The 24,055-nt window shown below is 40.1% G+C and overlaps 1 protein-coding gene across 1 annotated transcript; it reads left to right on the top strand.

The window, feature by feature from the left end:
• Positions 1–672: 672 nt before the first annotated feature.
• On the top strand, positions 673–24,055 carry CLIC5 (chloride intracellular channel 5; the record flags this gene model as incomplete). Its single annotated transcript, XM_009876849.1, has 5 exons — positions 673–829; positions 1,163–1,288; positions 2,622–2,728; positions 21,471–21,652; positions 23,888–24,055. Coding segments are annotated over 5 exons (740 nt in total), but the record flags the coding sequence as incomplete, so codon positions are not given.

The following is a 24,055-nucleotide window of genomic DNA, read 5'->3' as shown; positions in this document are numbered from 1 at the left end:
GCTGCTTGTTGATTTGGACCTTCAGGCCCCTTTCTGCCAGACAGCTTTCCAGCCACACTTCCGCAAGCCTGTAGTGTTGCCTGGGGTTGTTGTGGCCCAAGCACAGGACCTGGCACTTGGCCTTGTTGAAGCTCGCCCTGTTAACATTGGCCCATTGATCCAATCTATCCAAGTCTCTCTGCAGGGCCTCCCTACCCTCGTGCAGATCAACATTGCCACCTAACTTGGTGTCATCTGCAAACTCACTGACGCTACGCTCAATGTCCTTATCAAGATCATCAACAAAGATGTTAAACAGAAATGGTCCCAACACTGAGCCCTGAGGAACACCACTTGTGACTGGTCACCATCTGGATTTAACGACATTGACCACCACTCTTTGGGCTTGTCCATCCAGCCAGTGCTTCATCTAGCATATAAAGAGGTTAACTGAAAGAATATACAGTGTCCTGGATATTGCTTTCCATCAGCAAGGGACACATCTCCATTGCCCAGACTTGTCCTCAGGAGAAGCAGTGATTTGCTTTCTCAAGCTCCTGATGAAGGCTGAATCCTGGAGTAGCTCCATTCTTGTGTTGATGGTAAACTATATTAAAAAACAGGCACTGTCAGTTATTTTTAAACTGGTTACTTTTCTTTCAATTTCAAATTTTCCATCTTGAGGGAAGTAAGTGACTAACAAGTCGGAAATCTATTTTTCCTCTCTTTTCATCCCTCAGGCCGGTATAGATGGAGAAAGCATTGGGAACTGCCCCTTCTCCCAGCGCCTCTTCATGATCCTGTGGCTCAAAGGAGTTGTGTTCAACGTCACCACTGTTGACCTGAAAAGGTAAAAATTGTTCAGTTTAGTTGAAAGTAGTTACATTATCCAGTGTTTGCCCAATAGCAAGGCCCCACTAAGTTCAGTAAGATTTATATCTAGCCTAGAGAGTCTGTGGTGCACAACAAAATAGTTGGGACTCAGGTTTGGTTTTTTTTCTTTTATTTTCACTTGTGGAATGTTTTTATATTAAACAGTGTGCGTGGGGTAGTTTCAAAGTCTTCTAACCACAAACTACAGGAAAAAAAGGAAAGACAAACTGATTTTGGAGGAACTCTAAATATCGGTGCAACTACTTGACCATAAAGATTAGCAATTTCTTGACTTTTTCTCTCTCTGCAGAAAGCCAGCTGACCTGCACAATCTGGCTCCTGGGACCCACCCACCTTTCTTGACTTTTAATGGAGAAGTCAAGACAGACGTTAACAAGATTGAGGAATTCTTGGAAGAAACTCTCGCACCTCCAAAGTAAGAACTTGGGATTTTTTCAGTCAATATTCCATTTCCTAGGAATGAAAGATGTCCTAAGAGGAGTTCCTGAAAAGCATTCCCTCCTACAATCTTTACTTACAGGAGTAATATTTATTTATGAAACTTGCTGGCTTCAGTGAGATGACTTCCATGTGTGAAGGTTACTTGCATGACTAATAACTGCAGAATGTTTTCTCTGTACACATTGCAGGATGCCCTTGTATGCAGAATTAAGGAGACCAGTACTAGAAAAAATTTGTAGGGATGTGGTGTGCACATTTTACAAAGCTAAAAATATCTTTGAATAGATGCCGAGAATTGCCACAAAAAATACCTGTGCCAGGAAAAGCATTTTATAGGAAAAAAAAAAAAGGAAGTTTCAGAGCTGTATGGTGTATTAGAAAGGTTGGAAGGGGAACTGATTACAGAGTGTGAGAGGCTTTGGAGGAAGAAAAGTGCTCATTATTCTAGTCAAGAAATGATGAGAGCCCATGACTGGAAGTTATAACTAAAGTAATTCAGATTAGAAGTAAGGCACAGATTTTTTCAGCAAGAATGATTAACCATTGGAACAATCTACCAAGAAGGATTTTAGATTTACCAGATAGGCCTCAGTTAGTCAAATGTTTTGGACTCAATACAAAGATAATGGGGAAAAAAATGTTGGCTTGTTGAACTTGAAAATCTATGAATCAATGAAAATTGGCTTCATTCCTATGGAATGTTTTACCGTGAATCAGCAGCTCTAGGCCAGTCCTGAGATCAGATATTTAAATTTTCTACACTCTGGTTAAAGACCTCTGAACTCAGTAGGAGTCATTAGTTAGTTTGTGTTGATCTTTTGAGTTGATATACTCCTTTGCACCAGATGTCTGTTAAAAACAATTCTGAGACTGAAAACTCTATGTTCCTTCACCTGGGTAATGCTACCATGCCTTGTTATTACATCCTGAAGTACTTCTTCAGCGTAGGGAATTAGAAACGACTGCCATTCATAACAGAAGAGATCTGGCTGCCTAACTCCCTTGCACCTTTCTGGAAATTTATGCTTCCTTCTGATTTAAGAGCACTGTATCTTGGATCATGGTATCATAAAGCACCAGCGCAATTCCCGTTGTCATGAAGCCATCCCTCTATAACTATCCAAACACCTGCCTTGAGAGACAGATATTATTAAGAGAGAGTTGCCAAACTGTTGAGATAAACGGCAGCATTAATTGCAGTTCCTGGTATGGAGCTTTTTTTCTTTCTTCTTGCAAATTGTATTTGTAATCATCACTGTATTGCTGGTAACCAGATGTTACTCTCCGCACTACTTCTCCCTTTTCAGGTATCCCAAGCTGGCTGCTAAGCACCGGGAATCAAACACTGCTGGAATTGATATCTTCTCCAAATTTTCTGCGTTCATCAAAAATACCAAGCAGCAGGATAACGCTGGTGAGTAAGATTGTTACCAAATGTGCAAGGGAATTTGTGTGCTTAGGAGTGGAATAGTTTTGCCATTTTCCCATAATTTTATTGTAAACTCTGTTCATGTGACATCAGGTACTGCTCTTGATCAGGTTGAGATTGTTGGTTCAGTGGACTCAACTCACACATCCACAGTGGAATTAACTACATCTGTACTAGTAAATAAAACAGATCACAACATGTTTAGTAGCCCTTTTACCAACTGCCATGGTGTGGAATCAGAATTATAGAATGGTTTGGGTTGGAAGGGGCCTTTAAATATCATCTAGTCCAACCTTTCTGCAGCGCTCAGGGACATCTTTAACTAGACCAGGTTGATCTTGTTCATGCAGCCCAGCAGCTTCCTCACCAGAACAGGACCCCATAGTGCTTACTGGAAGTGGCTGGTGGCTCATGCTATCTCCTCTGTTCTGCCCAGGCATTGTTTAAAGGACTCAGAACTGTGTCAGTACTAAAAATTTAGCAGTGAATGACTGGGCAAGAGCAACTCATGCCCTGACCCTTCATACTTTGTTAGATGAGGCCTCCAGACTCTTGGCCCACTTATCTCGTGATTATGTTATGCTGTTATATCTAATTTGCTCATATAAACTAAGTCATATCAAGACACTAAATGAGGAGTAATTTCACGAAAGAAGTGGCTTTAAGAAAGGTAATTCTGCTTTGCAAGCTTTCCCTCACATGTTTTTGTGTAAAAAAGAAACAACCCCCTAAGAAGCGGGATGCTCTGTATATTTACACACATCCTACACTGTCTTCTTAAAGAAATTACTCTTCATTTCCACAGTCATCTCCCCTCAGAGAGGCGAATCTTCAGCTAGTCTAAGCTCCTGTTGCTCCATGAAAGCTAATGCATTTACACTGCTATATCCCTTGAGATGATCTAGTAGAATATTTGCAGTCACTCACTGATGTACATCTTATATTACTAGTTTCACAGACCGAAACCTAATACATGTTAAACACAGTGCACTTGTATCATTCAGATAAGGCTAGATTTTTTTCAAGTTCCAGCTCTGCCATAGATTTCATATACAATTATATTTCATTGCCTGGGGCTGACCCATGAGGTCAAAAGTGGTAAATGATGATTTATGTCAGATAACAATTTGCTCCCTAATAGTTTTGTGTTGTTAACAGGAGGAAATGTAGTGCTTCACTTCTCAGAGATGCTAAAAAGTTTTTAGTTTTTTCTAATGTTAATGGGATGCTCAGCTAACCTTTATAGAGAGTTGTAAAAGAGAGATAAACTAGGAGTTAGACTAAATAGATGTTACGGTGAAAATAAAATATCTTGGCCATTTACAAGGAGTTTTTATGGTTTGCTCCACAATTGTAAATCTTAAATTTAACTGGGCTGCCCCTTGCATTCTAAACCAGCCACAATTATCTGTCCACATGCATAATGCCAACAGGTCGCTTCTCAGTGACTCTACAATATGCAAATCTCTGGAGTCCTAAGGGCTGGCAGCCCCAGCCACTGAAAAATGGCTTTTCTGGAGGTGTCTGCATCTGGCCATAACCAGAGCTGGAATTCAAGGTCGGATATCTGCTCCTGTAAGATAAGGAATCTAACCCCACAAAGTGCTCATGATATTCACATTTTTACTAGCTGCAGTGTGATTAATGGGAGCTTTCTCCACTTCCAGCTAACAAACTGCTGGTTTAAGTACTCTTAAAATATGAGGAAAATGCTTCTCTACAACCGTTAAGCGCATCAAGGTTATAGAGAGAAGAGATGTTAAGCTGCAGGAGAGCAACAATCTTTGTTCCCTGCAAATGTCCTCACTCCATTTTCTTAACTGGAGTGCTACAGTGCAAAGAAATTAAAGCAGAGATGAGCTAAGTAGCACCTGCATGTTCTTTCTATCAACAGAGAACAGTACAAGGACCTTGGAGTCCGTGGGACTATCAGTGCAGACTTACGGTGCATGGGAAATAGACCTCAATTTCAGCAGAGTAATTGACTTTCAGTTTTCAAGGGCTGGCGAGAATAGCTTTTCCCTTACCCCAGGGACATTTTACCCACTTTCCTATCCACTTCATCTGAACCTATGGCAGTTATTCTGAAGGCTGATTCAGGTGGCAGGTAATGAGTTAATTAAAAGGTGGTTGTGTTAGATTTCTTCAGCAGTGAAAAGACTGCGAAAAGGAAAGGGCAGCACCACTGTATACATATTTCCTAATGAACATGGGTTTTTTTGTTTGATTTTCTTAAAAATTGCAATGCCAATTAAAATGAGATGTGAGTTTCTAGCCCTGAGCTGATACATGCCATTTTTGCAGCAGATTCTGATGCATCATCTTTCCTATATAACAACAGAAGTAGTTGTACATAGTTTTGCAATAATAAAAAGCATTTTATAAGCATAAAATATTATTACTTAGGAGAATATCCCTTTCCCTGCCTCCGTATGAGCAAGTGAGGTTCAAAAGGGGCAGAGATTGATACTTCTGATTATCTTAAATGGTTCCTGTACACCCCAGTTCTCAGAAAAAGGCAATACATGTCTCATAGTCATCCTCTGTATCAGCTCCTAGTTCCCGCTGACTCTAGTACTTGGTTTAATCTGGAAAGCAGCGCCGGTGACCATCAGTTGCACATGATCAAATTACACAAATAGAAGAAGACTTGTTAATAAGTCCAGTATAGTATGGAGAACCCAGGCTGCTATACAAAAAAGTAATTGTAATTAATTTCAGTAGAGAATAAGGGAGTGATGAATACCAAGTAAGATAAAGCACCAAACGTCAGACTATTTAAATTATGTTCTCTTACCTTGGGTCTCAAGGAGGTGAATTCATTAATGCCTATCTCCATCTACAAGAAGTGTGGGTTAGGTATAATTATGTATGATCATTCTTTGTAGCATACTGGTTTATGTGGTCTACCTTAACATGAGCTCTCACCATAGCCTGTGGCTATTAGATCTTTGCAGAAAAGTGTCATGAAGTGGTTGGGATAGCTAATGAGATTTATGCAGCATGAGAATAGTGGATGTGAGAATTAATGTGAACCTAATGCACGCCAAAGATAAGCCCGAGCTGGTGTTCTTTCCAGAGGGCTTTACAGCCAAGTTTGCGCAACAATTTCAGACTTCTAGTGATGCCATCACTTGGCTACTTCATTGCAGTATTTCCTGTCCTGGGAGAGGTGCTGAGATGACACTAATAACAGAATCTGTAGCGTTTAAGTAGCTGAATGATTTTCTATTTTTTTTCTTTTCTGATGGTGGCAAAGTTATGGAAGAAAACAACATTTGTAATTTCTTGGTTTAGTGTATATCTGAATTATTGCATGTAAATGGACACACTGATGCGTATGTCTGTTTCTAAGATTGTGATACCCTCTGCTGGCAAATATGTGCATATATAAATCAAGAAGCTTTACAATCGGGTCTGAAAGATCCCCTTAACAAAACAGATTTCCTTCTGTCAAGGCAGTTTCCTCTTACAAATGCAACATCATTAAAAGAGAAGTGTTTCAGGGTAACCTCTAGATTTGGACAAAGTTTCCACGGAAAAAGTTGTGTTGTTTCTGTATGAGTTAAAGTTACTTTGAAGTAAAATGCTTTAGCATTACAGAGAAAAACAGTACATTTTTTTTCTGGATTCTTGCAATACTTCATTAGCCATACACCGTTATGTTTTATGCCTGGCATAAGCAGGAGATAACCTTCTTCTCTAAGTCTACATGGCAATATGTTATTGATCATGATTCGTTTACTTACCAAAGGTATTTGGCAGCTAGGCTGCCCTGATTTAATAGTTCCCTGAATTTCGGATTATTTTTTTCCATCTTTGTTTTCCTAACTTTTCTGCCTTATAATATAAAAACGTTGAAAGTTTTGGAACGGGCTGGTGAGGGCTGTAAGCCCAGAAGCAAACATGCTCATGCCATATCAAAGTCCCACCACTTTTAAGCTTCTTGAAAGGGAAGGAATTGATTCCAGATTCTCAGGATGTGGCAAGCTGTGTTTAAAGAAAGTGTGTGCATTTATTTTTTCAAGTCAGTTCAATTACAACGGGCTTGATTCCTTCCACCCCCCGTGTCACTCGATAATTTTGTAACAGGCTTCTCTGAAGGAGTCGTCTCCTCATCGCAGGATTAGGTACGCGCCTCGCGTCGGCAGCATGACCGAGGTTCTCCAGCCGTTGCCACCAGGATTCACCACTTGAAATAACCCACGTGCTTGTTCACATAAGGACAGGAGTCCGTGGGAGAGTTTAGTTGCAATAACCTTAAAAATCATTTCCTGGGTGGTTTTGCTCAAGTTTTCATCGCCAGTCTGAGAGTTTCTGGTTGCTTAGTGATTGTTTAATATCTAGAAAGAGGTCTTGTCTGAGTTCAAAAAGGTGAATCAAGATCTTGTGAGTTTACTTTGATTCATTTGGTTGATGCTGAACAAGTCACTCAAGCTCTGTACAGTAACCAGGGTAGCAACAAGTTATGCATTCATTGCAAGAGGATGGAATTTAATTAATTGGAATGCTGTGTGTATGTTCAGTATCCCGCTTATTATTTTTTTCTTGCAAGACTGTGCACTGCAAACCGAGGGGTCAGCCTATAGTAACCACTCATTAACTGTCCTGCCTAAAATGGTAAGTTCTTTGGCTCATAGAATGAGCCCTTTGATTTCATTTATGAGTTTAAAAAGTTGTTCTTGAATTGAGTTCTTAGGGGGCACCAGCTCCAGTGTGGGTGGGCGCATTCATTAGTGGTACGGAAGGATATTTCACTGTACGGCTCTCCAGAAGACGCTGAGCCGGGAGACCACCAACATGATTTCACGCAGAGGAATTTCCAGCCGTCTGACCAGAGGACTCCGCTTGTCTGGTTTGGATTTACATCAAGAGGCCAAAAATAAAAGCGCATTTAAATCCTTAACTTACGTGTGATTAAATGCCATTCACCTCTTTCAGTAGCTACATCACACTTTGTGGTTAAGTGCATGAGGTGGGAAATGTCTCTCTTTGTGTGCTGTGCAGGCATGTACATGGCAGATATGCGCACGCACTTACAGGGCTGGAGTTGCAGCTGGCCTACATCAGTCTTACACTGTGGATTTACTCCTGCTCGGAAAAGAGTCGGACCCATAATGCAGGTACATGTACAGGCTGAATGGTGTGCGTGGATTCTTTTTAGAAGATACCACATTCCTCCTTAAATAAGCAGAAAATCAGTTTACTCCAAAACCCGATGTAGAATATTTACAGCGATAACAGCTTCATGGTGCCGACCCTTCATGGCACAAGAAGCCAAGGTAGGAGCTTCCTGACGTTGTGGATCAGCTGGTGCCAACGCGGCAAGCGTGATCTGGTCTGGTCTCAGGTCGGTGTAGGAGAGCAAATTTCTGTCCCCAAAACATCTCCATGCTTGATGGGGGAGTGCTGGCGTGGTCACCATTCTTCCTTCCAGCCTGGGTTCTCACATTCAAAGGGGTAAGATTATAAATGTAAACGTGATACGGATTGTCCTGAATCTTCAATCTTTCTGGCCTATTCTGTGTCTAAAGGCTTCGACCTGTGCTCAGCAAAGTTCCTGGCAAACCTCCTTTTGACTTCACAGAGCAAGGAAAGCCCTTGTATCGATGGGGAGTTTCCTGCAACAGGGATCTTGGATCAGGCTCTAATTAGAGATTGTCTCTAATGTTTTACACCTTTTGCACAGGTTTTTATGGTGCCCTACATGTATTTGCATCAATATATTTATGTGCGCGTGATGTCTGTGTATCAACTGGCCACTTAAATTTTTCCTTTTGCCTCTTTAGTTGCAGAATTTAATTTTTCTGTTACAAAACCCCACACCGGACTGAGGCCCGATACAAGCCACAGTTTGGTCTATGCTGTGATGATACGAAGTTTTCTCTGTTATGCAACCAGGAAGGACTAGAAATGGCTTTTGAAATTGTTATAGGGAAAAGGACTGGCTTTGTGATGGAACACATCAGGATGACAGATTTTTAACTCTGGCATTTTGAAGCACAAAAAAGCTTTAACATTTTAAACAAGTTTTTATGGCTCCCTCTGAGCTGAATACTGTTGGTCTCGCTGTAGCTAAAAGTGCCTGGCAGCTTTACAAAACCAGCTCTAATATAAAAAATACCCAGTCTTTAAAACATATGTAAAATAGCTTTTCTGCAACATTTGTGGCACATAAAGTACCAAATACATGTCGGTGAGTGTGATATAAAGCTTTTATTGCCATTCATTTGGGATGACCCACATAACTCACTCGTGGTATGTTAATAAAACTGTTCTCCACTCCGTCTCTTTATAAAAACACACATATAAAGACCACTAAAACAGTGTGTGCTAACTTGTTAAGTAGTGCCACAAGTTGCATTTATCATCTCGCCTAAATTGCTTTATCTGCTTTCTACCCAGTAATCAAAGACTGGTTCTAAAATGCTCAGAAACTGCAGTTTGCATAATAGGTTTGCTTGAGAAATAACTTTTTGAAAGTTCTCCTCAAAATCATGCTGGCTGAAGGCCTAGAGCCATCAATATTCTGTCTGGTACCAGTGACAGCTTTAAGGACCAATATCTTTAGATCTGCCAAAACAAAGAACTGAAGTTTTATGCCATTGAAAGGAAGAGCTTTTCAGTTTTTGAAAATAATAATAAACCATCATCTTAATCTAGAAATATATACCTTACTAGGGAATGTTTCTAGCATTTCTTACTGTTTAGGTTTTTTCCTTTTTCTAGGACCTTGCTAATTAAGGTAGGAAATGTGAAAAATACTATTTGAAAATTATACAAAACTAAAACTTGATGTAAGTCCAGATGTGATCAGGTTGCAGACTCTCCAAGGCAAGGACTTGGTATGCCTGATTAGCAGTCTTAGATGCAGCCATTCTGGGGACAGTAAATATTTACAATTAATTAACCAGCAGACATAATTTTCTGACACATCTGTGCTGAAGTAGCTTTGAAGCCATAGCATGCCATAGGGAGGGAGAGAAAAAAGTGAAATAATATACATATTTATTTAAGTTCAAGGCACAGAATAGACAAACCCCTAAAAACCAGTTCACAATATATACTGAAGTCAACGAGATTAAGGGTATATTAAAATTAAAGGCATATTTTCAAGCCTTTGCTGAATCAGGGCCTATATGCACAGGCTGGGCCTAGACTAAAATACTTGCAATGGGAACAGTAGTTGGCAGATGCTCTTCTTTAAGAGGGAATTATTTCCCCTGTGTGTTTGAATATTCCTCCAAGTGCTGCTGGCTTTACTGGGATGCTTTGTTCTGTTTCCCAGCTGAGCTCCCATGCTCTCACACAGGAGCAGTAGCACAGCTGGAAGTGGATTAGAGCAATCTGGCGGCAGCAGTCCTGCCTCACTGCTGGAATGGGAGGCCTAAATTACATTATTATTTAGAATTGAGTTTTAACTTCCTTGCTCTATGGTTTCACGCTGGTGGGCAACTCCCCTCATTGCGATATATTTGGTGCATCCTAAGTGTGTTCCCCGCAGCAAGGACTTTCGTGAAGTTGTGGCCTTACTTGGTAAAATGGCCAAATCTTTTATAACCAAATGCCCAGATTTCAGTGCCCAACTTGTCTTATTGTCCCAAGAGGATTGCTCACAGGCTTATATTTAGCAACTGCAGAGCAAGCTATCACATGATAGAGAAGCCAGGGACTGGCTCCTGGAAGTCAGTTTGTAGAACTGTTGATGACTTCAAAGGGAGAAGCATTGGCCCAGAATGTGTTCTTCTCAAAACAGATCTTTTGTTTTATGCATGCAAATGTTCTTCATAAAATGACAAGGAAGGGAAGAATGAGACATAAAGGAAAATCAATGTTGCTAATTTTCTTTATTAGATCAGAGCCTAAATAGTTGACTTTTATCTTGAAAACAGTGCTGGGAATAAGGTGACTAAATGGGCATTGGAGACACAGTTCTTGTCTAAATATCTTGACTCTTTTGACTGCAGAAAAAAATCAGAATTTCTCAGGGTTTGAGGCTAGAAAGATATTTGGATTATTTACTATGATCTCCTGAAAGTCACATCCCAGGAGCTTTTTTCCACAGAGCAAACAGATTAGTATTTCATCCTTTATCACAGAAGTAGTTTTCCATTAGAGACGAGAATAGGAGAAACTGAAGCATCTTTGGAGTACAGATATGAAAAATAAATATTTCCTGGACCTTAACCTGGAATCAGGATGACTCTGAACATGTAAGAAAGGCATCTACCCAGCAAGACTTTCTGTACCACTGCAAGGCATTGGTCCAACCATTCTTATCTCTGATGGCCATGGGTAAGCCCCATAATGCATCTGATTAATTGCATGTTGGGAGGAAAGATAGTGTGACCTTTGCAAGCACTTTAAATCTTGAAGCATGAGATTTAGTTACAGTAATTGTCTCAGTATGGAGTAGCACATTCTCTGTGACATTAATGGTGGTACAGCCAACCTACCTCAGTCCTTGTTCCAAGACCTAAAGGCAGGTATTAGGGATTTTAAGGTGCCATGACCTGTCCATGCAACTGTACCCCCACCATTCCAGTTTCTCCCATTTCTGACAGAACTGGTTAAATTCTGTGTTTTCTTAATCTCATTATAAACACCCCGAGAAGTGAGTCCACCTTCTCCCTCTCCTTTTTTATTCCTTAAAGAGTTCGTTGCTTTGGCAATGTGGAAACTAAATTTGTCCAAATCCCAACCATTAGACCTTTTCACACCTTTTTCAGCAAGGCTTAAGCTCTCTCACACTTCCCAGATGTTGTGTCCATGGGTGAGCATCTGTGCACATTGGTCTCTCAGCCTTCTCTCTGATAAACTGGGAAAAATGCATTTAAGACTTCTTGCAACAGCATGGTTGCAACAGCAAGAACATGACCTCCCTGTTAGTACTTGAAAATTTTTCATAAATCGAGACATAATTATAACTCTTTTTGCTATTGCTCCTTTCAGAGAGGTTAAGATGAGGCATAGTCACAATGATCCCTAAGTCATTTCATGGGGCTTGAAACAAAACATTTCAAAAGCAGAGAAACAATGGAAAAGAGTTAGGATGTGAGTCATTGGTAAACCTCATCGTCTCATGTTCTTTCTATCTCAGTAATAATTTTTGAACACAAAGGGCAGAAATACTGGAAACATTAAAATAAAACAATTTGAGACTGAGATTTGCTAATGAATTGAGGGATATGGGAGCTCAATAAGCTTTAAAGCTTTATCCTCAGGTGCCGCTAGCTAGGCATTGCTGTGTTTCCCTCTCATTTGTCTTCACTCCACCACTCCAGAAGTTAAATTGTGTAGTTGAAATCCATGGAGTGCAATTGGGATTATCCTGGTGTAAACAAAAGCAGACTTTTTCCTTCTACATGCCTGGGATTGAAATAAATTGATATTAACAATGAAAGCCCTAACAGCCTGTGGAGAAACAAATTTCTTTGCTTAAATATTAGAACACAAGGGGTCCCCACAGCACTGTTGCTAAAGCCCAGCTGCACTCTATGAGAATCTAACTTTATTCTTATTGTAATGCAGAAACATGTAGTTAGTTTTGCTTTGTTAGTCCCAGAATCATCTTGTTTGCTCTTTGATAGGAAAACAAAATTTTGCACTCTGGATAAACACACAGCATCTTAAAAATCAAGATACTGGAGTGCTCATCTCATACTATAAATATGCGGCTTTATAATCTGCAGGTCTCGATGGTGGCTTTTTTTCAGGTTTCTGATGCAAATCAGCTGCTGCTTGTCTGCAGTTGGTTTAGGGACACCTGCACAAGACTAGGAGGACAGAGGTCAAGATTAGCCCCTCAGGGATGTGCTCTAGAAATGATGCTTCTCACTTACGTGCTGCTACAGACGTACAAGGATTTGTGAAATGCAAGTTAGGTGCTGCTCTTCCTGGGGTACTTGTAGGCCAGTGGTTTTACATTCACTTGCTTTCTGCCCTCAGGGTCACTTGGACTCCTGAGAGACTTAGAAATGACCCTTCTTTTGGTGTCATTTGAACACCTGGGTTTTCTTCTTAAAAATAACATTTGAAGGTGCTCCAATTGCATTCTTCATGATAACTAGTATTACATTTATTTCTTGCCTTTACTGTAAAACCAAATAAGAAAAGGGAAGGAAAAAACCCTGAATTTTCAATCTAAAACTAGAAACAAATCAAAACAAGCTTTCTGGATTCTTGAAAAATATGTCTTTAATTTTCTTTTAATATACATTATCGATTCACCTGTTTCACTGCGTTTAATCGGGGAGTAGGACAGATGGTATCACAAAAATAGGAAGATGCCTCTTCTTTTTTGTTATATTTTCTGAAACATAACCTGAAACATAACCTAAAACATAACCCACAGCCAGTGCATTACTGCCTTTACCAATGTAAAGCTTCTGTCTGGAGAGTGCCATTATCCTTGTTTTATATATAGAAAGTTGGAAGGCAGAGAATGTACATAATTTATATAAGATCATGTACAGAAGCTTCCAAAGAAGATACTTAGGTCTCCTAAATCCAAGTAACCTCTTAACCCTTGGATCATTGTGCTCTGTCTTAGGAAAGGGTACCTGGGGAATCAGGAGATCAGCCTTCAGCAAGACAGACGCCTCTAAAGGAAATTCTCTTAAGATAAATCAAGCCACCCTTTACAAATGAATTTATATCCCTCACCATTAATCACAAAAGAAGCCAGGATTATTGAATGACTAATGTATAACTTTTAGACAGACTTAGGTGAGATGATCCTTCCCTTATCATCCCTCTTCCCTCCCCACCCTTGATTATATGTACTGATTGATTACAGCTTCATCCCAAAAGTTTGGGATATTTTGACAGACGTGTCTCAAAAATGCCCCAGAAGGTCTGTCTCAGTTTCAGAGAGACTGACCTCAGACTGTGTCTGGAAGTTGTGGGGCTGTTCAGGTGTGTGCACCTGTGCTCGTGTGACTTATCCCACTCCTAGTGTATGTTCACCTGAGCACTGACCAGGAGTAAAACTACTTCTTCAACTCCCAGCTCTGACTGAATACAAACCCCGTCCCTTAAGAGAAACCCCTATCCAGGAAAGTAGAGCTGAGGAGTAAGAGACACTAATCCGTTTCTCTTCTGTGTATACAGCTAGGTATTCGTTGATTCACTAAGTGTGTAGACACAGACAGATCACAACTTCTCAGCATGGTTGTACAGGCATTTACCTTTACTGTGGGAACATGCACAAGTCTCTGTTCCAGTGGATATTGAATTATTTATCTAGAGTGGAAAATCTTTAATAGGAGAAGCGACTCATCCCAGAAACTCCCTTTGGCCCAGAGGTACGCGTCTGAATGCCTTGGACGCATGGGAGCATACAACCTCCATCCTTCTCCTCTGCATTTCCAGTGGCTCTCTTAGTGACTGTCCACTCATTTGCCTTTCAATATAGACGCTGCTCAGAGCTGGGGATTTTACAAGGCAGAAACATGCCTGGAAAGGATGTTGTCAAATTGACAACAGACTTTCCCTTTGGGGAGTAAGCCCTAAGAAAAAAAAAAAAAAGAGAGGCATTACCCTACATCAGTTAGGTGAACTATGAAATTATTTTTAAAGTACAGAGTAAAGGTAGGATTCGTCTTGCCTAAATTCACCTCCCTGAAAGATAGGTATTTAGTCTGAGCTCGTCTTTTAGGCTTCTGCTGTAATTCACGTGGCAAGAAGATTATGTATGGAGCAGTTTTAAATCAGATGTCTCGGGCCGTTGGAAGGAGATGCTCAGCACCTCTGAGCAGAGAAGGAACCTACATAACCAGCTTCAGCAAGACACCTGACTTTTAAATGCCTACATAGAAGAAATCAAAGCAGCACTCAAATCTAAAAGGTTATAATGAAATCATAGGAGGAATGGCAAAATGTCCGATATGTAACCCATTTTGCAGTCACAGCTCCTCCGTGTGAGGATTAATTTATACGATTAAAGTTACAATAGTCTGTTGAGCCTGCCTGAAAAAAATGATGAAGGTGGAGGAAAAAAGAGTGAAAATTAGAATCCTTGGTCCTTAATCAGACTGTCAGGCTAGTAGAATGGTATTTTCTTACCTTAAATTGCTGTTTTTCAGCTGGTTTCTCTCTCCTACCAGAAAACAGTATTGGGTCTCATATAATATCAAACTCTGTGAATCTGGAAGTGATCAGGAAAGGTGGTTTGTTTTTTTAAAGGAAAAATAAATCTCGGATTGTTTGTGTGAGACCGTGAATATTTATATACTGTTGCCCCTTTTCCCTCATTGCGTATTTCACCAAGTTCATTTGCGTGTGTTACAGGATAAATCTTACTGGAGGGCAGTGGAAGAAGGCAGTAAAAAGGAAAAGCATCAATCAGTGATAGCAGGAATCGTTGTTCATTTTTGTACGTGGATCGTTGTTTGCTGAACTTGCCTGGGCTTGACAGTTAAGAAACTTGAAGTTCTACTGAGGTCAGTCTCAGGTGGTTTCAGATGGTGGCTACAAAAGCCTTTATGTTACTGGGCTTCTGTGACTTTCAAGCCTTGTTGTCACTGTGCTTTCAGTGGTATTCACTTAAGAAGAAGGCTGCATATATTTTACTTTGGCTTGGAGAAAATAATTTGTGACAAAATGTTTATTTGACAAAAACTGCCATGGGTGGTGTGTGTAACCTGAATTGTTGGCAAATGCGGCTTGAATTTGGTGAATAATGACTTGTTTTGAAAAGCAAAAGTATTTTCTCTTAAATTTTTTTAAATAAAAGGTTATTCTCTTTTTAATTTGGAAATGACATGTTAATTTTGAAGATTACTAACATTTTAAAAGTGGTGTGGAAATGATTGAATGTCTAGGCATGACTTACTTAGCCAACCATCCCAAAATACAGCTTCCTTTTTGTTTTCATGTTTGTTTGGAAATCTTACATTATTTTGCTTTAAGTTTGTTTAAAAAAATGAGCTAGTTTGGCTCTCTTTTAACGTAAATAAAATAATCCTTATGTTCAATTTGACTAAAAATTCAATTGTTCTTATTGTGCCCTCTATTCTTAAAATCTCTCCCCATAATAACTATCAAGTAAAATCCTCATCCTGTAAATGGTTCCACTCAAACACCTAAAATAAGAGTCATCTCAACTAATTTTAGCTATTTTTAATTCAGGTAGCCAGCCTGCCTGTTCTCAAAAGAGAGAGAAAGGGAGAGAGAGGCTCCTCCGGTGGTAATTCAGCTTTTCCTAGGCTACTATTTTAGGATGGAATGATTTGTCTTCCAGTGGCTCCTTCAGGCTACAGTGATTGGCTTTGCTATTTCTCCTCGTCCCATCATTAAATAAGGAAGGGAATATTTGGAGTTCAAGGAAGGGGAAGAAGAGTCCTTGTCTGACCTCTGCAAATGCTGTGGGTGTGGGCAGCCTGAATCGGCTTTACTTTTTCCGAACCATTTTTCTTTTACTACTTTCTAGTTACTTTCCAGTTTGCTTCAGCCTTATTTGACCTACAGAAAATAGAGATGGAAACGACTGATGATGCTGGAAATTTTATGGCCAGTATTATTCAGGAGGTCAGATTAACTGATTATAATAGTCCCTTTTGGCTTTAAAAGCTGCTGGAGAAATCCTAACCTCATTGAACTTGACAGCAAAACTTCCATGAGCTTCAGTATTGCCAAAATTTCCCCCTGAATACCTAGTAATGAATCTTTGTCCTCTGGTCCTCCTCTTGACTTGCAGGATTGCTCCATGCATTACATTTTCCAGCGTTTTGTTCAGCTGTGGTATAAGTACTTCAAGACACAAAGATTTCTCGTTGTCGCCTGGAAATAGTTGCACAGGCTAATAGATTAAGGAAGTTTTTGCTTCAAGAGTTGAGTAACAGAGCCAAAATCTGTTCTTGGTTGAACTGGAGTAAATATGGAATAGTTTGTTGACAATGTGGAGTTACTCCTCTTTTATGTCAGTGTAACCAAGAGGACAATTTTGCCAATTATTAAATTTTGTTACATTATTTGTATTTCTGTGCGTGTCGGGATTTGTTAATCTCATTGTTCAACATCAAGTAACCTTTTGCTGAAAACAGAGCGTCATTGTGAATTAGGTATCATCAGCTAAACTGAACCTCACCCTACGCATTTGACAGATGGTAATTCATTCATTAAGTGTTCTGTGGTTGCTTTGAGGTTGGAAAGTGCTATTTTTCTGGCTTCTAATTCAGGATTCTTCAGCAAAGTTGTATAAAAGCATAGTTTTGAAGGGAGAAGGAAAATCACAAAGAGGTCATGGGGTGTTTTTATTAATATGGTTGTTTACTATTAGTGGGATCACATGGCAGGACTGATCGCTGTAAGTTTTCTTTGGCTGCATAAGTGGCCCAGAGCGAGTTAGTGAAGGGTGGAAGAGATGTTTCCATCATGGATTTTGTATATACACAGGTAAAATGTCTTGGAATGTGAAGTTGTATTAAACACATCACTGTGGAGGCAATATGATGCTGGTGCATTTGTGCCTGGTGCTATCACACCAGGAAGGTGGTTTCCAGGAGTTCAGACGTGGCAGTGTTTGCACAGGTAACCTGATGACAGGGCTCCTCTTGCAGAGCTGGTCACATTTGGGATCTCTAAATTCGTACCGAAAGGCTGCAGGGTGGGGAAGCACTTGGAGTTAGAAATTTCAAAAGCAGCACAGAGCCACATTCTCAGGCATGGTTCCACTTGGTGTTGTAATACTGAACCCTCTACCCTCAAATTACAAAGACAATACAAGACTGAGATTAGACACCTTCACACAGCTCATTTAGGGGTCACCTAAAGCAAGCATAGAAGAGAAGACACCACTGACTACAGAAGAAGATCGGGGTATTTAATTTAAACTTACTCGTTTAATTTACTCACTTCAGGGAAAATTAATCTCATCCATTGACTTGCAGCGGAGCTTCAGCTGTTATCAGCAAACCTATTTGGCTATTTAGTGATGTTTCCAGGAGGGTAAGTAAGTTGCTAAGGGAATTAGCTGCTTAGCCACTTCTAAAATTCATTGTGGGCAGCACCTTCACAAATGGGAATTAGTCCCTTTTTAGTTAGTGGCATCTTTTTAAATGTATTCGAGAGTCTATATTCTCAGTGGAGACGATGTACAGAGTAATCCAAATTTTCACAAAATAGTCACAGTATGAGAGGTTTAGAATTAAATGTTCCCTCTGCTGCGTTTGCTCAGTAATATGAACCCAGACAGCTCTTTCCTCAGCAAGAATTCCAAAACCTTCAGAGTTGGAGTATATTCTGAGGGTGTTATTTCTTTGTCTCTGTTTATATTTTTTCACCTTTCACATAGTGATTAAATATTGACCAGATAAGAGAGAAAATGAGAGAGCTAGTTTTTCTGATGATCTTAAAGGTCTTTTCCAATCTCAGTGGTTCTGTGTGATTCTGTGTGTGATTCAGTCATGATCTAGTGAAAAGAAAGAGAAACAGTTCTACGGATAAGCTTCACAAATTACCTGATGCTCTGGTGGGGTCTCATCTGACAGATCTGGGCTGACATCAGACCAAAAAGGCATTTGAAATGGAGTCTTCCACTTTCCACTGCTAAAATCAGAGTGCTTCTCCCAAAATTTTTTTGTTTAAAAGTAAAAACTCACCTGCTTTTGATACCTCTGTCTTCTGGGGATTCAAACATAAAGGGGGTTCTCCCACCCATACCAACATTGTCTAATGGCTCTCTCTGAGATGTGGTGCTTAGAAGCCTTTTGCTTCAGTACTTTTGAGATTCTTTTACACATCCTCCTACTTGAGTGGGGATCTCCCTAAGCCCATTTTTGAGGAACATAAGACTTCAAATCATATTGAGAAATCTGAATGTATGAGGGCACCTAGAAAGTAGGATTTGCAACATGGCAACTTCCATATGGATTTTGAAAAATACCTGGAAACCCATAAACAGGCTTTAAAAAATTGATCCTGTGCGCCTAAAGTCCATTTGAAAGGGCAATTTTAGAATCTTACCTCTCTTAGCTTTTCAAAATTCTGTCACTATTCAGTTGGATGAAAGGCATTTCTCGCTTGTTCACTACTCTTCTATTTTCATGGCTCTTCTAAGAGATTTACTCAGATTGGAAGGGTTGTGATTAATTACGTGGTGTCACAAGTAGAGGTCCAATTCTTGACTGTCAGGCTGTGAGATGGTCCTGACCTTCTGGTGATTTCACCTTGAGATGTCGGGGTCCTGTGGGTTCCAGCAGAGCCTGTGAATTAGGTCACAGATGTGTTGAACCCTGCACATACGTTTATTTCTGGCCTAAAGCAGCTGCACGCAAGCGCCAAGTATGAATTCAGATAGATGTTTTTCACAGTGTCACACACAGGCTTCACTCCAGGCATTGTTTCTGAGACGGTCGTGATGCACTTTGATATATCAGGAAGAGCTAAATAACCCAACCCCAACAACCCTAACGAGTTCCAGAAAAGTTACATAAACACATCTCACCTGCTGCTCCTGCTCTCCTACACACACCTAACTGATTCTGGGGGCTGGCACAAAGCATCTAATGTTGTGCTGATACTGTAAACGCTGCACAGATGACTCAGAGAACTGATGATCCTAATGGGTAAAGGGGATACTGGAAAATGCTCAGTGTTAAACCGGTTCTCTAAAATCTGGGTAAGCAAAATTGAATTAATCCACAGTAATTCGATTCCATTGTCTCAAAATGAATTCATTGTAAAAGGATTGTAGTCTGAAGCTGACTAAGCGAAGGAGAACTATCTATTCAACAGGTGTTATGGGTCAAACCAAAAAGAGATTGCTAAATCTTTTGAGTGTTACCACATGGGGGTACATTACAGGCGACAGTTATTGCCCGTCAGTAGGAGTTGTGTGGCGGAGCACAGCTGCAGACAATTAAAGACACCACTGCCAGCATCTGACAGCAGAATGTCAGTGTCAAAATTCAATTTGAATTGATTAAATAAGGGATGGCAACACTTTTGTTTTATGGATGGCAGCACTTCAGTCGCTTTAGATGCTCTGCTTTCAAAAAGAAAATTCTTTCCCTCCCTGCTATGTTTGTTGGGGTGTTTTCAGTTGGATCACAGTCATTTCTCCAGTCAATCAATTAAGCCAGGATTTGCCACTCTGTCTGAGAGTCAGCCACAAAAGAGCTGGTATGGTTCCCTGGTGCTTGGCCAAGAGGCTTCAGTGGGAGCAACACATCAGGCAGCTTAATCTAACTTCCACCACTGGCACAGGGTTTAATGGATGTTAGGGCAGAATAAAAACCATGTTCCGTGGTGTTCAGCTCCTGCTCTCTCAGTGGCCCAGTACGTGCTGCATTTCTCTCCGTGCCAAAAACACGAGCTGACAGCAGAGCCAGTGCAGCTACCTGTGCCAGCAAGCTGCTCCACGCAGGGTGATCGCTGCAGCTTTTGGAAGCTTGTGTTGTCCTCCTTGAGTATATTTATCTCCACAGGCCTTGCAGCGCTACACAGCCTGAGTAACTTGACACATCGAGGAGTCTCTCCTAAGTTAAATGGCAGTAAGTTACTCAGAGATACAAGATTTTACAGGATTACGCCCAAAATGCTGACTCCAGGCCAGATCTGCAGCAGGTATAAATCACTGCAGGTAATTTTCACCAGCTGAAATCCTGGCCCTGAGCCCATGAGTCATGTTGTTATTTTTTCACATTGTAAATTCTTGCTGTTATTTATATTGCTTTAGCACTTTGGGGCACTTGTCAGGGGCCAGGACCCCATCATGCTTGTCACCTTTCGAACAGAGATGCAAATGACCCTTCTTACCCCAGAGTGTTTGCAGTTCAAACAAGATGCAAACCTGCGTGCAGTCACTCACCTCTCTCTAAGTGCATTATTGCAATCAAGTTTTTGTATTATCCTGCCAGTAAAGCATAAGACCACAAATTTTGTGCCTCGGTTGATATTCTTAAGTGAAAGATTTGCACTCTGCTGTATGTTATGTCTAAGTGCCATTTAAAGACTGGAATTTCTTGAAGCCAGCAGCGGCGCAGGACATGGTCTTCAGTAACTGAAGTGAGATGTCCAAAGCATCTTCCCCATTGTGACACCCTCTTTGAGACATATCAAAAAGAGAATTTGCACATAAGTTGAACCTGAAGTGGGTGTCACCATAACAGTGGCTAAATATCTCGTCTCTCTTGTGTAACATTGTATTTAATTATTGTTATATTGCCTTTATTTCAGCTGTAGCATATCTTCCAGCTCTGGAGAGCTCTGGTTAGCATCCTTGGAATTATTGCTATTGCCTTTAATTGCTCTGGAGGAGGTTTGAAAGTATTAAAACTACAACTTCTTAGAGTTGAAGTAACACTAAAAAATTCTACTTCATTACAATCCTACCTGGCTGCTTCGAAAAATAAAGTAGCAACATGCAGTCCTCTAGTTTACTGTGTGTTGGCCACAACAGACCAGAATTTTATCACAATGTGTACGTATTCTATTGCTATATCATAATGACAGGCTTTTCTTTCCTTCCACAATCTCTTTCATTGCATTTTTGGTGCCAGTCAGGAGAAGACATGACACAACAATTTCTTGTGTGCCCTTATTCCATTGCAGGCAGACCTAGCTGGACTACTTTGTCATCAGATGGTGCAGGCATTGGAGCACAAATTAATAACAAAGAAATGGTTCTTGGCTTTTTTCCCCTAGCTTCTGCCATAGCCACTGACAATATTTCTAAATAATTCTTACTCTACCCTAATCTCTTATTCATTGCTTTATGGCAAAGCACTTGAAAGAGGCTTGGTGAAGGCTCTGAAGAAGCTGGATGACTATCTGAGAACCCCTCTGCCGGAGGAGATCGATGCAGACAGCACTGAAGTGGAGAAAATGTCTAAACGCAAGTTTCTGGATGGAGATGACCTGACTCTTGCTGACTGCAACCTTCTGCCCAAACTCCATGTTGTCAAGGTAAAAGATGTCACATGATGGTAGAAGAAGCCTTATTTCACAATGAAGTGCCCTACTCCAACAGCTGTGACCTAAAGCCAACATTTCACCAAAGGCATCTTAAAGTCCTATAAGAGCAGAGTCTGAAACACACTTTTACTCCTCGGCACTTCTTATAGGTTAACTTCAGCAGCGTTTTATTTTGTACATGGGGAAATTGTCCCATATGGTGACAAAGACAATATTAAGATCTGGGCATTCCATCTCTTTATTTTTACCCTGCCGCAAGTAACAGCATATTTCATATTAATTAGTCCCCATTATTCTTAAGAGAGATGTCAAAATTTTAGTCAGTTCCCACCCATTTGTAACTTGGGAGCAGCAGTCCATCATTTGGGGGAATATTTGCTCCAGCTGGTATTTCACACAGAGAGGTTAACAAATCAAAGTTAGTGTTGAGGTCCAGGATTTAAGATGTACAATGGTGGCTGGTATAGTGCAAATGGTATACATCATCTTGACTTCTTAATGTTGCATTTATTTAATTTATCAGATGACAGATTTCTTTAGAATAAAGCAAATACCTGGCAGACATTGGCAAGCAAGAAATCTAGGAATTAAAGCCAAGTCATGCATCTAATTTGGCTCCATGAGCCAAAACATAAACTGAACCCGGGAGCTGACTGCACATATAAAAAAAAAAGAAAAATAAAAGAAAAAAAAGTGTATAAGTCACCAGGTAAGAAATGTGATAATATCCTTGCAAGTTTGGCGCTCTCTTTGGCCCAGTTCATTGGTGATGTTAATCAAATGATCTATGGCCTCTTACTGGTTCATGTCTCCTTGGGATGAAATGAAAGATGTCAAAAGCGAATTAAAGTCTTTCTCAGACAAGCTTAGCCATAGGATATCGCTTGAAGAGCATTTTACAAATAGAAGAAAAAAATAATTTTTTTCATTTGATGGGAGATGTGTGCTGGAAATAGTGAATATCTTGACTTAAGTTGCCCAGCAGGTTTTATCTTCCCTGTGTGTGTTTGAAGCATCACTGAAGGCAAGAACGCTTAATTAAATGCAGTTTAGGACGGAATTTGGACTTGCAAATACCAAGTGGATCCTGGTAATAAAAACAAATCAAAATCACGGTCATTTCTGAAAACATGACTGTCCTAAGAAATCTGAGATGGGAAACAGCCCTACCACATGCTTTAAAAATAAAGGAGAACTCTGTGGCACATATGTATGTAATTTATGCCCAGGAGCAATTTTATACTGTCAGAAAAATTAGAGATTGGAAGCATTCATTAAATCAGTTAATCCATCCCTTCCTATCAGCTAGTTCATTCTGTCACCACAGGATTATTCTATATGGTATATTCTTACAGGAAAACTGAAATATTCCAATCCAGCAAGCTACTTAACCAACCAACTATCTTTAAGCACAGATTAGTCCCCTTGACTTCAATGGGACTGTACAGGTGCTTAAAATTAAGTATACGCCTAACTATTTTCCTGAACAAGGGCCTGAGTGTTTTTAGAAATCAAAATACTCCCTTGATAGACAATTTCCTACTCTAATAAGTCTTAAAATAACGATTTTCTCTCCCTATTTATCCTAATACTCCTGTTTCTAAGGTCTGCTAAATCATCTTTTTTTCTTAATCATGGTGCCCGTACCACCCTGAACTTTTCCTTTGCATGGACACTGATACAGCATACCAACAGCTGTAGATGGTTACGTCCTCTGACACCATTGGCCAGGCAAAATATGTTATACATATCAAAAAATGGAAATACAGCACATATAAAATATACTTTTATGTTGAATATAATTGTATTAGTTAATAGGAAAATAAATTATATGTAATTGCTACTAATGCCTTTCCCTTAAATTTATCTTGCTTCTTATGATTCAACTAATCAGCTCTTTCTTATATGCATCTCTGCTTTACACGATATACATAAGCCATGTGTAAACCACTGAGATCCAGTATGGTATAATTAATGAAATTCAGTTACCATAAAGGTCATAATTTGGTGACAGTAGCCAGGTCATTGATTTAGAGTGTCTTAATAGCTTCCTTGCAAGGTAGGGGTCTTTTCAAGCTTTTCTATTGTAAGCCCCTTGAGACTTTGTGTGTTTCTCTCCTTCGCTGTTAATTATGTGCCAAGAAAGAGTAAGAAGCTCTCTAAAAAGGAATCTGGAGACATATCACCAGCAAGTTGACTTCTTCCCCTATTTTCTCTTTGGTTTAGATTGTCGCGAAGAAATACCGCAACTTCGAGTTCCCATCGGAGATGACGGGGCTGTGGCGGTACCTGAAGAACGCGTACGCCAGGGATGAATTCACCAACACCTGCGCGGCAGACAAAGAAATTGAGCAAGCCTACGCAGACGTGGCCAAGCGGCTCAGCAAGTCCTAA

The sequence above is a fragment of the Apaloderma vittatum genome, unplaced genomic scaffold (genome assembly GCF_000703405.1).
Source record: "Apaloderma vittatum isolate BGI_N311 unplaced genomic scaffold, ASM70340v1 scaffold21369, whole genome shotgun sequence".
NCBI lineage: Eukaryota > Metazoa > Chordata > Aves > Trogoniformes > Trogonidae > Apaloderma > Apaloderma vittatum.
The sequence above is the reverse complement of the archived record's forward strand: the minus strand, read 5'-3'. Positions and strand labels throughout refer to the sequence as shown.